This window comes from Manacus candei, unplaced genomic scaffold (assembly GCF_025592945.1).
Source record: "Manacus candei isolate 608988 ecotype Guabito, Panama unplaced genomic scaffold, ASM2559294v1 h1tg000025l, whole genome shotgun sequence".
NCBI classification, from domain to species: Eukaryota; Metazoa; Chordata; class Aves; order Passeriformes; family Pipridae; genus Manacus; species Manacus candei.
Genome location: NW_026138073.1, coordinates 4,434,157 through 4,447,500, shown reverse-complemented (window position 1 = coordinate 4,447,500; position 13,344 = coordinate 4,434,157). Strand labels below are relative to the sequence as shown.

Here is a 13,344-nt window from a genome sequence, read left to right as displayed (position 1 = left end):
AATCTAATTATTTTCCATCAAGACACGAGGAAGAAATTTCACTACAAATGGGTGACGATTAATATTACATTAGAAAAAAAAATATTGCACTATTAAAATGAAAGCAGAGTTATACATTCAAGGCACATTTCAAACCGACACCCAAGGCTGACAGCCCTTCAAGAATCCCAGCTCACACATCTCAAAAGATTCTTCAATAACAGGGTTGGGTTTAAGCTTATATGTCAGGGCACAATGCAGCCCTTGTTTACCACCATATGGAGGTGCACACACAGAATCCTCCAAAAGTAAAGAAAGCAAAGGCTTAAAAGGCAGGAGTCAAGAGCCTCCCTTTTGACAAAAGTAGCCTATTTCGACAGCTGATTCCCTCCTTTAAAAAAGCACACGGCACACATAAAATAAATACAGGTCACAAAAATTAACAAATCATCATAACTGTCTAATACATCCTGGGCTGGCTGCGGAAAAACAAGATCATTTTGGATTTATATCTCTAAGTATGGGATTTCCTGGACAGCTAATATCCACAAACAATCAAACACGGAGGACCATGAGAAAGGAGCAGCGTTATTTCAGATTTGAGTTGAGAGTCGTGATTTTTAAAGGGCTGAAACAGGAACTGGAGCTGAAATCTGAAGCAAGTAAATTCCTTTACTAGGCACTGATGGACACTGTTGTGTTTCTCTTGGCCTTGGTGGAGGTTTTTAGGTCACTGTGTTTGGGATATTACAGCAGATGAAAATCTTCGGACTACAGAAACTTCAAAAATGACAAATAACTTGAATCTCTCCCCCATCCTCAAAAAAAGAAAAAGCCCTAATGATAATTCTCTAAAAAGAGTCAAACCCTTTTATGAGACCTGTTGCCAATATTAGTGCCACCGAATGATCTCATCTTTCATTCTGGCTAAATTCCAACACACAATTTCATTAACCCAGGTACTGCAGGTGATAAAACTCATTTTTCCCTAAAGAGACAGCTAAAAAGTACCAGTTATACATTTATGAAGTACCAGCAATCAAAATTATGGATTTTCTAAAAGGTTTTTAACTACTTTTATTGAAAGGAAAATCGCTGTCTCAGACTTTTGTGACACTATTGCTAATAATAAATTTTACCATTTAGACATCGCAGTAATACAGTAGACAGTGTCAATAAAAGTATGAAACAAAGATGATCCTTGTCTCTTAAGGAACGCTTTCTGATTACACACCGGAAATTATAATGGGAAACATAAACTAAGTGCACCTTTAAGAGAGAAAAAAGAGGATAATGCAAGGCAATGTGCCTCACTACGTATAAGCCATGAGAAGAAGTATTTCATATATATCTCTGTGTGTGTGTGTGTGCAAGTGTGTATGAAAATCAAATAGAAATAAGTTAAAGTAAGAAAGTAAATAAAAATAATGACAATTAAAGAGTAAATACACAAAAAACCCCATAACAAAACGTAACAGAATTAAAATAATAGGATAAAAATTAAAATAATAAAAAATAAAAATTAAAATTAAAATAATGAAATAAATAATTTAAAAATAATGAAATAAAAAAATTAAGGGGTTAGTTTGAGCTGGCCTGCTGCTTCCCCAGCTCTAGAGGGGAGGGACCGGGGCTCTCCCGGGGATGCTGCTCCCGGGAATGCTCTCCGGTGCCTCTCCCGCCAGCAGCATTCCCGGGAGCACTAGAGGGCACTGTGGGATTTGGGCCACCCCGGCCTCCGCCGCCGCCGCGGGGGGCCCGAACCCCCTGCCCTGCCACGGGGGTTAATCGGGAGGCTGTAAAAGAAACGGGAACGCCGACATTTGAACGGCAACTTCCCAATACGTGGCGGGCTCGGAGAATCAGCTGGTTGTGAGGAGCATCCCCGGGGGGCGAGCGGGTCCCCCCGCGCGGGACAGGACCGGCGCCGCATCCCCGCGCAGCATCCTCAGCATCATCCCCCTCCACATCACCTCCCCATCGCCGCTCCACAGCCGGGGAGAGCCCAGCCGGCCCTGCCATGAGTTAAAAAAATCTAAAAAAACCCACCTCCAGCCCAGCCTTTCCCCTGCCCTCACTACCCGTTTGATTAAAAGGTCTGCGCCGTGCGGATGATTTCACTGCAGAACGCTCTGCCATGCAAACGAGCGCAATTAATGCCTTTGAAACAATTTACGATTTCCGGCCTACTTCAACATGTATTAGCATATACCTGGTTTCTTTAATATACACTTTGTTTTTCCAAAACCACAAACATAGTTGCTGGAATTTCATGTGGAAGTGCTTAAGGGGTTGAAAGTTAACACCTTTGTGAGCTGAGCAGTCTCACAGTTGCTGCTAAACAAAAGCCTCTTTGTAGAAGCTTTCTCGAAATGTTTTCTTAACATGTTCCAAGTAGTTTTAGGCAGGCAACTAAAGTAAACAAGATGTTACCATGATAAAAACACTTGTGAAAACATTACAGAGTGCACTTAGTAGTTTCTTTCACATAAACTCCCCTTCGTTTCATCAAAGTTAAATGCACATGAAGCAGATTACCAGCATCACTGCAACGCAGGACTGCCAGATCTCTCCAAAGGTCTGTGTCCTTCTTTTAAAGAATATATTTGATTTAAAAGTGGTACAGTCAGTATTAAGCACATCTAACGCACAATCAAATTAAAAAATAAAAATTAGAAGTGTGGAGGGATAAAATCCTAATCAGCCTTCTCCTTCATTTTTTGCCCTGGATACTCTGCTGAATAAACCACCCTCCCTCCAGCAGGGATTTCCTGAACAACTTGCTGTATAAGGGGTATCTATTTCTATCTGCAACGGTCTTTAAACACATGCAAATGAAATCAAGGATATAGTCAATTTTGAAGGAAAGTCGCTCTGTGCTACTAATTGCTCCTTTCGCTGCTGCCTGCGAGACAGGCCCTGGTTAACACGCCAGACACGTGTGCACCCTCCAGCTCTCACCTTGCTCCCTGCAGCTTGGCAGAGGCCACGGGGTCACTGCCGTGAGACTGGACTTGTTTTTGTTTTTAGGCTCAGGGAGTATTCTGGAGCATGCAGGGTGCTGCTGTTTCATTAGGCAGAGCAGCAGCCCCTGCTGCTATCAGTTAGCTCTAACTGATACCACATCACATGATAACCAATGGCTGATGGATTAAAAAAAAAAGAAAACCCACAACACGACGATGCTAAAACTGCAACTTATTTCAAAAAGAAATAGGGAAATAAATGCACACAATAGCCCGTGTATCTGCTGGTTCTGATAAGCATCCTCCTGTTGGCTGTGAGTGAAAGACAACTAGGATCGTTATTTGTACAGTATTTATCTTTGAAATCAAGGGCCCTGTGGTGTACCTCACCTTGGGAACAAACACTACAGAACGATCACAGAAGAGTGTCAAATCTCTGGTTTTGATTTACCAACAGTTATGATATTTCTTCCTCAGGAGGAAAAGAAATGAACCATGTTTTAGACCTGCGAGTCCTTTTTTCTCCTTTAACTGAAGAATCACTTTATTGGCATACAGGGTTTTCATTCCACATACAACTTCTCTCTGCCTTTTCACCAAGGTAAGTGAAATTAAGCAATGCTCAATTGATACACGGGCTGTATTTCACTTGGTAAACAAGAGCTTTTCTCTTGAGGGGACCGTCAAAAGAGCTTCACGGATTATTCAAGTATCAGAAAGAAACTTCAAGCATCTACCTGTTATCTTTTCACTGAGTAATAAATTCTGGTAAATGGCAACATAACTTTAAGGCCACTCCACGGGAGACATGGAAGGCTACGCTATCATTTTATGAAGCAACACTCACTTCCTAACAGTGTCAATACACTGCTCGTGGACATTCATTTCTGCATTTGTTCTGGATTAAATATCTCTTGGAACAATAAGACTTTGTCTGGACACTCCAGAATCTGGATAATGAGAAAATTAACACGAGCCAACGGGTTCAAGAAACTCACACAGAATACTTCTGTTGTATGGTTTTGATGGGGAAGAAAAGACTGATGATAAGTGAGTGACTGAAGAACTAGAACTGACAGAGCCAAAGTCCAGCCTGGGCCAGCAACAGTTTCCAGGTTATTCCTAAGTATTGACTGCTCCAAGTATCTCCTCCAGGTGAACTGGTGGACTGGGCCTACTTACTGAAACATCTCCAAAACACCATATAAGAACCAGCCTTGCTTCAACCCCATGCTCTGTGACTTAAGGGCTATGTTCTTTGTGCATGGCCATGTCAATCAGCCCATTGCTCTGTAATCTTGCTGAAACAACAGCTCTCATCTGGAACACAGGACTAGCACAGGCAGCAAAGGAGGCCTAGTCTGACCAGATGTGACCACACGTTATTCTGGTATCTCAGGCTACCACAGCACCTTTCCCTTGCACTAACAGCAATAAAAATGAGAATTGTTTTAAAGGTCTAAATGCTATAGTATGGCATATGAACATGAATGAGCTGGCAAGTATGGCAAGATTAGTGTTTATTTCACTTAAGTGAGCAACAGGATGAATTACAAGGAAAGAGGCCACCCTTCATGGAAATCTATGACTACCACCTTCTTATTTCGTAACCCTCTTGTAACAAGAACCTTCTCATCACTGTACCATTCCTTAGTTGTACCATATGTCTATAGCAGGATCAGTGCTGCTCCAACTAAGGAGGGTTTTGCCAGTGGAATCAGAACTGGTTCATTCTATTCTGAGAGCAAAGTCCTATCTGGATCATATAACATCACCCAAGAAACATCCTCTGCTTGCTGTCACCCTTCCCTCCATCACATAAAAATCCAGGAAACCACCCCAGAAAGGACAGGTATAGCTGAACCTTTTGGGACTAAATCTACTTATTCAATCTGAAGAATCCCATATGTTTACGTGGACTGATTCCATGAAATGACTACTCTAAATGGGAGCAGGATTTGTCCCTTTGTCAATTTAAATCATAAACATTGCCTGGGTGGTTGGTCTTTGGTCATCTTACAACTGACCAGCCATAGTACTTGAGAAAAGATTAGTGACCGAACCTTCGAGAACCTGGTTGCACCCAAAACGTGTGTTTACCTGGTGTCTTACCCAGACAGAGAACTCTTTTGTGATGGGAACAGTCTCTGCTCCAGCTTGGAGGGGTGAGGCTGATGGTTTAGCTGTGGAGCAGCCATGTGTAAGCTATTAGAGCTCTGGGGTCCTTCCCCACATTGGGATGCATGCACTGCCATGGCCTAGTCCATAATGCACTGTTTATGCAACGTGTAAAACTGTGTTCTTTGGCAGCAAGGAAAAGGTCTGCAGCAAACTGCAGGGGCCCAATTAATATAATTATAGTTTATTTTTAGTAGTGTAGACTTTGTTCATTAGTTACTTATTTGACATAAATTAAATTTCACGTGATGTTCTGCAATCCTCTGTTCAATTATGGAGTTAATTTAAGACTAGACTTCTAAATTAAAGTGAAATCAAGGTTAAATCAAGGTTGTATTGTTTACATGATCGATATTGCAACTTAAAAGTTATTTAAATAAAATAAAAAGAAAAGCTGCGGAACTGCAAACACTATTTTATAGTAACACACTGAGCAAGACCATAACTTCCCCATGGGGCTAATTTACTATCCCCTGTTAAAACGTTCTTGAGCCTGATCCAAAAGCCACTGAAGTGAAAAGGAGCTCTCTGTTGACTTCAATGGGCTTTGCATCAGGCCCAGGGTGAGTGACAGCACACAAAATTTCAGGGCATGCTTCCTGTACAATGCAAGAGCCAATAAAACCATCCTTACTTTAGAAACGACTGGAAGTCTTCACATACTGCTTCACAGCCCGGCCACTTGCATACGCCGTGTCCGTAGAGCGGATGGCTGTGTGAGTGCTCCTCGTGGGATAAACTGGGGGAGAGAAAGAGAAAAGAGAAAAAGTGGTGTATAACTGGAGGTACCGTCACAATTCGTCTTCACAAAGACTCTCAAAGAGCAGCAAACGACAGATCCTGAAACATCCCTAACATCTCACGGTACCCGCCTGACTCTGCCCATGGTTTTTCCAAACAGAATCAAACACCATTTGCAGTGTGAAACGTGTCATTCTTACTTAGCTATCCCTCCCACATTTCATTCATTAATTAAAAGCTTTGTAAAGAATTTAAATTAACATGGACAGGGGAGAAATCATTTGACAAACCTGCTTAATATCGTACTTCGTATTTTGCTAAGAAATTTATGAACATCGCATTTTTACAATTCAACTTCATCAGGAAGAGAAGTCATCTCCATACAGCACTGTATCCTTACAGCACAATACAGTTGGACCTGAGGCTTTCCTCATCATTAAAGAAAGAGGAAAAGCATCAAGTTTTCAGCCTTAGCTTTCCCACCACGTTATTTATTTACTGGATTGGCGTTTTTTTTTGGTTTGGTTTTTTTTTTCCCTCTCTTACAGGCTGTTTCATTGCACAAGTACAGCCCCCCTATATCCCAAGAAAGACACAAGACGTATTTTCAAATGCAAAATTCGCCATAAAAAACAGGAACCATGCAGTCAAAGGGTTCCTCAGTACCGAGTGGTTAGTGGGGGCTATTAACCTTGCTGAGATTTGGCAGGAACGTCACAGAGCCTCCCAACTACTGAACCCAGGGTTAAAGAAAAAAATTCCTATGAGCACTAAGGGGTTAATCCTTCAGCGGGATTCCAATCAATACGTAATGATTTGGCTGCACTGATCCAAGTCATGAGACGCTTTGATCCGGGCCATGTGGTGCTCAGGGAAATGTATCTGTTGCACTAACTGATGAACCATATTCTAAAATATCTTCTTTATTCAACTTCTGCATGGAAACTTCTTAAGGAAAGGAATTATTTTCTGCAACGATTTCCATAACCTTAGATGACTTTAAAACTAAAATGTCAAAATAATATTGAAGTCTCTATTTTATGCTCACACACGTATCTATTTTTCATATCAAATCTTTCTGCTACAGTATGTCTGTGCTGTATTATGAACTTCAAACATACACAAAGGATATGAACACATACCAGCATCTAGGTGTGGCTTTTATGACTTATTTTATCCTGGATCACAGGTAACGTTGTGGATAAAAGCCTACTTTTTGCCATTTTACCTTTACACACGTGGAAATGCTGTTTATTCTTCTTTTGTAATTTTATCTGCCTGTGCACTCTACCAAAAATTGTGTTCCTACATTATTTCTGATGCACTGGGTAGCAAGAACTATGAACCCTCCTGAGATGTCATCCCAAGTGCACAGAAGTCAAAAGAGAAATTCTTTCCCAGATTCTGCCACTTTTCACTTTAGGCCCAATGAGAATCTGAACATTACTGAAGATGGTTTTAAAAAGTATTTTAATTAAAAAAAAAAACCAACTTTACTGACTGGAAAAGGTATTAAGAGTTTTACATGAATCTAATTAATTATTTCATTAATATCTTATTTTTTGCTGTTTACAAATAGTTCTTCAAGCATAAATATATGTATGTGCAAGTTAATTTCCTAAAAAAAACAACTGCAGGTGAAGAGCCTTACAAAAGCCTTGTTCTATACAGGAACATTACACTGGTTTAACTTACCAGTCTTTTAAACAACATTCAAATGTGGAGAACCTCTGTAAAGTTTTTAAAAGAACAAAGGGACCGATGCATTCCTTGCAAGGAAATTAGAAAAATGCTACACCACACTTTTCCTCAGCTGAGAAAGAGGGAAGATGGTTGAAGGAACACCATCCACCCAAGCCAGACAGGCATCTGGTCAAACATCCTCAGTACACACCAGAAAAAATCAGAAGATAATGGGTTTTATCATCTGTTTCCATACCTGGATACGGCAAAGGGTGAGAAAGCAGGCTTTCATGTTAACACTCCATTAAATTCCATGAAGACTACATGTGAGACTTACGATTTCAGTGTGTTTGGCAGAATCCAGGAAAAAAAAAAAAAAGGTAGCGTTTGAATTTCCCCCACACGTTACCCACCCCGGGACAGCTGCAGGAACGCAGTGTGACACCAAGTAAGGAGTCAGTCCCAAGTAAGGAGTCAGTCCCAAGTAAGGAGTCAGTCCCCCGTGGGGTTTAAGCACTGTAAATCTCATTATAATATCAACAGGAGTCACATGGCTTAAACCCCCAGCAGGGTTTTTTTAAAGTTTCTCTGTGAGAGCCTAAAGGCCATGGCCAAGTCAACGGAAAGAGCCCTACCGAGATTTGTATTTATTTTTTAAATCCAAGTGCAAATCTCTTTTCTTTCCAGGGAACTTGCACAAGACAAGACAAACCATGTAGGACATGATACCCTGGTATTGTGTCCAAACAAAATGACGGAATGACCAAGACAATATCAGACCATAAATGATGCTCAGGATGTCAAAGCCTCATGCTGTCAATAACCATAAAGACTGGTGCTGACTGTAAACGGGAACTTAAAAGGTCACTTTGCTAACACGACGCTACGCGTAACACGCTTAACACCTACATAGAGCTTCCACTGCCATTCAACCAAGCAGAGGAACTACTTCAACTTACAAAAATAAGACATTTCAAAGAGAAAAAAACCCTTCAGTACTGAAAGGCAAACGTCGGCCCCCTCCGCAGGCAGCGACTCCCATCCTGCTCGGGGGGGGGGGTTTTCAGCGGTGCCTTTTGGTGACCTTTATGTGTCAGTATCAGATTACTGCTATTTTATCCATCCCACTTTTGAAGATATTATAGATTGCCACTTGTTCCCTGATAGAGCCTGAAGAAGCACCTCAAAACAAAACAAAGAGCGAGTTTATACAGAAGCGGATGTAACGCACAAAGGATACAGCCAGTGGGAATGAATGGAGAACTCTGTTTAACTGATCTAAGTACTCACTTTGTTTGAGCAAATAGAGGTGGAAAAAGAAGATTTTAATCCAGTACATAAACAAACAGCTTTGTGGGCACAATGCAAACCTATGATCTGAAATTGTTCACTGATATTTTGCCCGCATGCAAGCACAGCTTCTGTAATCTGGATCCATCCCTGGTCTCGCTGCCGGAGACAGACTTTTAGAAGATCTGAGCATTGGCAAGCAGAAGCAAGTTTTAGGTCTGTTTGATTTCTAATGACACATTAGAGTAGGTGTTTGTTTCTGTCACCCTCTCCTTCCTAGGAACGCATATTCATGGTTGGGTACTGGTGATGCAACACTAGTTAGTGGAAATGATTTTATAACAAGACATGATTTTCAAAGTAGTGAAGGAATAAATGATGTAAAAATCAAGACTATGTGGGGTTTTCTCCTCTTCGTAAGGTATTTGCATAAAAAATACTTCCAAATAATGCAATAGTGCAGCATTATTACATCAAAATACAGCAAAGAACACCCTGGCAAGTAAAATGTCTTGCATAAGTCATCTTACTCGTGACATATGACAGAGTAACAAAACCCATGTGGGAAGCTAAAAACTGCATAAATGTCCACTCATTTTCTGCTGCCTCCAGCCCTGTTTCCAGTACGGATGGGAGGGGAGAAGGGGCAAGCACTTCCACAGCTCCTCTGGGCTTGCTGGATAAAGGAGAGGAAATTTTACCTCCTCCTCCTTCACCCTATGTTGCTTCATAACCCCAAGGATCTCCAGAGGGTCTGGAAGCAATTTCACCACCTAATCCTACTGGGATGGCCGTTGAAGTTGGTACTTGCACACACCAGCCATTCATCTTTTGGAATACACCTGCTGTGCTACAGCATCCTTGAAGACCCACACTCTGAGACACAAAAGCAAGGGGACAAAGAAGCCACAGACAGCAAAGACCTGACGGAGAGTAAAAATGACAGTACACCCCAAAGAGAGACAGGAACACGGTGGGTATTGGGGAAAGCAGTGACCAAAGCCCCAGCATGAAAGCCCCCTGTGCTGTAGGGTTTAATTCAACTTACACTTACTAACCACGTGGAACTGGGTACCACACTTGTACATGCTGGCTAAAAAGTCATGGGTGGACATAAAATCAAGCTAAGCAGAGGCTTCAGTATTGGTACTTCTGCCACACAGTGGACCATATTTTAAATATTCATGATGCTGACATACTTCATACTGCACTCTCCCTCTTTCACATCTGCTTGGGCCAATGATCTTTGCCAAAACACTGGGGGAAGTCAGTGATGCAGAGAAGCATTCTTGATTTTCTGTTACAGTTATGAAGCATCTGCTCATGTTCTAATGGTGCAGAGAACATGCCTGAGCCACCTGCATGCTGACAAATCAATACCATGTCTCCTGCTTTCCTCCTGGAAGGAGTTTGAGCACAGCACCCTAAGAAAGTGCAGAACTGCTCTTTTATTTTATTTCTCAGGGGCAATGGGAAGTGACCTCATCTTTGCCAGCTGCCATGAAACCGATGTCCATGTACAGTCCAGGCAAGAGCCTGGGGCTCTGTCTCACACCACATTCCCCCTCACTCTGATGTGGATGGCACACCCATTAAGGCAAAATGCCACAATTTTGGTCCTGTACAGAAGGAGACACACGACTGGAAACCACCATGGCTCTCCCATATTTGTGATTGCCCAGTGAGCTCTAAAGCACTGACAGAATTAAGTTGCTAAAAAAAAATCATGATTTTCTGAGTCAGAAACACTTGCTATATTTGATTTAAAATCGAAACAGAAGCAGTAATGATTAAATTCTTGTACCAACTGTACTCGAATGCAAGTTCCTGCCTTCATGACAAAATCAATTGAATAAAGATGTGTTTTGCAGAGAAGCTGCACTGGTACAAATCCCTCCGAACTCTTACTACAGTGGCTCAGCGCCTCTTTCTTCTCTAAATTGTGAATTTAAAACATACCTAATAATTAAAAAAAAAAAATTAAAACCCCAACGAAACAACTAAAGTGTTAAGCCATATATCGAAATGAACTATTTCTAGATATTCATGCTCCTGTCCAAGCCTCAGAAAATGCCCAGGAAACAAGTATGTGATCTGAACAGAGAATTGTCTGAATAAAGCTTAGAAGAAGGCTGTGGACTTTACGGAGAGGTGGCATTTGATGTGTGTGGTCACTGACAGCTCTTTCTAGAACTGGTTTGCAAATTTCTGGATGCTTTTAAGAGATAAATTTCTCCTCTTCCTCACTACTTTAGTCCACATCCAGACCTAGGACAAGAAGAAGCTCATGTTTTACATCAAGTCCTATTGGAAGTAACAGGAGTGGTATATTACATTTTAAATGACTACACCAATTTAAGACAAATCAGGTTAAAACTGCAGCCCACAGGCTGAAATCCTCTCTTCTAATCAGTGTGCACTAACTTATGTACTCCTGTAGTATAAGAAAGAAAACAGCAGTGCTGTTGTAACACAAGGCCAGCTGTGCACCCTGAATCACTGCCCTCCATTTATGCCTCTTGTGGTACTATTCCTTAAATTCCTGGTTTGCAAGGAGTGTGCTGGAGCATTTGCAGCAAGACTAAGACAAAATCTGGCTAACACTCCTCTTCTTTTTTATCCCCCTCCCCACTGCAAAGAGCAGAACCTGACTGGGTAATTATATGCATCGTCTTCTGGTTTTGATCTGTGCACTGATGGTTTGGATTATTAATCAACGTTATGACCCTCCAGCACTCTAACACTACTACATCCTCCTTCCAGTGGCAGCCCCTCTTCTAGGACAGTCCCTGCCCTACATCCCTTCCTTGGAGGAATTAAAATGTATTTCTAGAGCATTTAAAAGAAATGCCCATTGCCAAAAATCCACCACTTATTTCAGATGCAAGTTCCATTCCTGCACTTGAATTAACGAGTTTCTCTATGATTTAAAACTCTTATTTTTTTATTTCAACCCTGTGCTTAGGTACTGTAGTGAAAAGTACATCAAATATACCCAGACGCACACGATTTGAAACGCTGGATTTTAAATTCCAGCACTGCTAACTAATGAGAACAATTTTTTCCCTCTTCTTCTTTGTAGCATCACTTCATGTACTTACATACCATAATCACATCCTCCTAGAGCCTCTATTTTTCCAGGGTGTAGATCTTTAATTCCCTTTAATCTGTCTTCATAGCCTATTCCCTCCAACTCCTTTATCATCCTAGCTGCTCTCCTCTATATTTGCTCCAGCTTCTCTTTATCCTTTCTGCAAGAGAGGGGCCAATTGTACATCACACTCAATGTGGTTTAACTGGTTCTGCATAAAGTAGAACAGGAAAAAAAAAAAGAAGGACTCAGATGCAACATGCATGTTTATGCCTCCCATGACTGCATTTACCTTTTTAACTAAGACATGGCACAGAGTGTCCCACCTTAATTTCTCAACCCCGATTATGCCTCAGCCATTTCCCACACAACCGATGCTGAGCAGCTGACGTGTCATGTCAAACCCGCAGTTTGGAATTTTGATTTCCTAGCTGGGTTACTTTCTACTTATCCCTGCTAAATCTCATTTTATTCCTCTCTGAACAGTCTCCTAATTTATTCAGATGAAAACGGATTGATTCAGTATCTTAGTTTAATTAGGAAAAAAATGTGATCCAACCACTTTCATGGGTTTTGAAGGTTGGGGGGGGATGTTCTGGGTTTTTTTTTCAGTTTGTTATTTTTTACACTGACTTTCAGCACAGCAATCCCATCCCTCTTACACACCCAATTCGCATGGCAGAGGGAGGTGGCAATGGCAAAGCTTTGGCCCTGATTCAGCAGCGCTTTTAAGAACACACACAAGTTTAAAAACACAGGATTAGACCTTGGACTTCACAGAGACCGAGGTGTAAAATTACCAACGTACATACATACTTTGTACAAAGATCCTGTTTGCCAACCTTATTTTACTGTAATTTATATTCTGTTGTAACATTTAAATTTATAGTAAAAGAAAACACTGAGAAACAAGATCTATTCTTGTTCAACAAAATTCTATTCTGTTCCATTTAGAGTTGAGGTAAGTCTTCCACTCTTATATAAACCGGTGATACGTCAACAAATATGATTAACAGGGATTATTCACGTCAGTATTTTTCACCCCTGTCCCACAGGCACAACAAAACCTGCGCAGAAGGTGACTGTCACATCACACACAGCCTGGCAGCTCGCTGGGGGGGCCTTTGCCCACCCCACCCCACCGTGACAGCAGCAAAGTGCCCTTGGGGAAATGTTTATAAAAATATAATTAAGATAAATAATGACTCCAAGGGAGAAATACAGTTAAAACATTGCATTCTCTTTGCCACAGGCTTTCCCTCAGAAGAATGCTGTTTAAAAAAGCACTAAAAATCGAGAGGACACAAGCCTGCTTCCCCAGGGAAGCGTGCTGAATCATACAGGTAGTGTAAATATCATATGCTGCTGCAGGTGCTAGGCGGTCTATTTGTTTGTGTTTACTAAAAGGTATAACAA

General features: G+C 41.3%; 1 protein-coding gene across 21 annotated transcripts in view; it reads right to left on the bottom strand.

Annotated features, from left to right (window-relative positions):
• The window catches only part of FOXP1 (forkhead box P1), a 380,386-nt gene that overhangs the window by 41,068 nt on the left and 325,974 nt on the right, over nt 1–13,344 (bottom strand). For all 21 annotated transcript variants that reach the window (XM_051788661.1, XM_051788668.1, XM_051788662.1 and 18 more), the window contains one exon: nt 5,758–5,862. In XM_051788661.1, the coding sequence (XP_051644621.1) occupies nt 5,758–5,862 (105 nt within the window). The remainder of the gene's footprint in view (nt 1–5,757; nt 5,863–13,344) is intronic.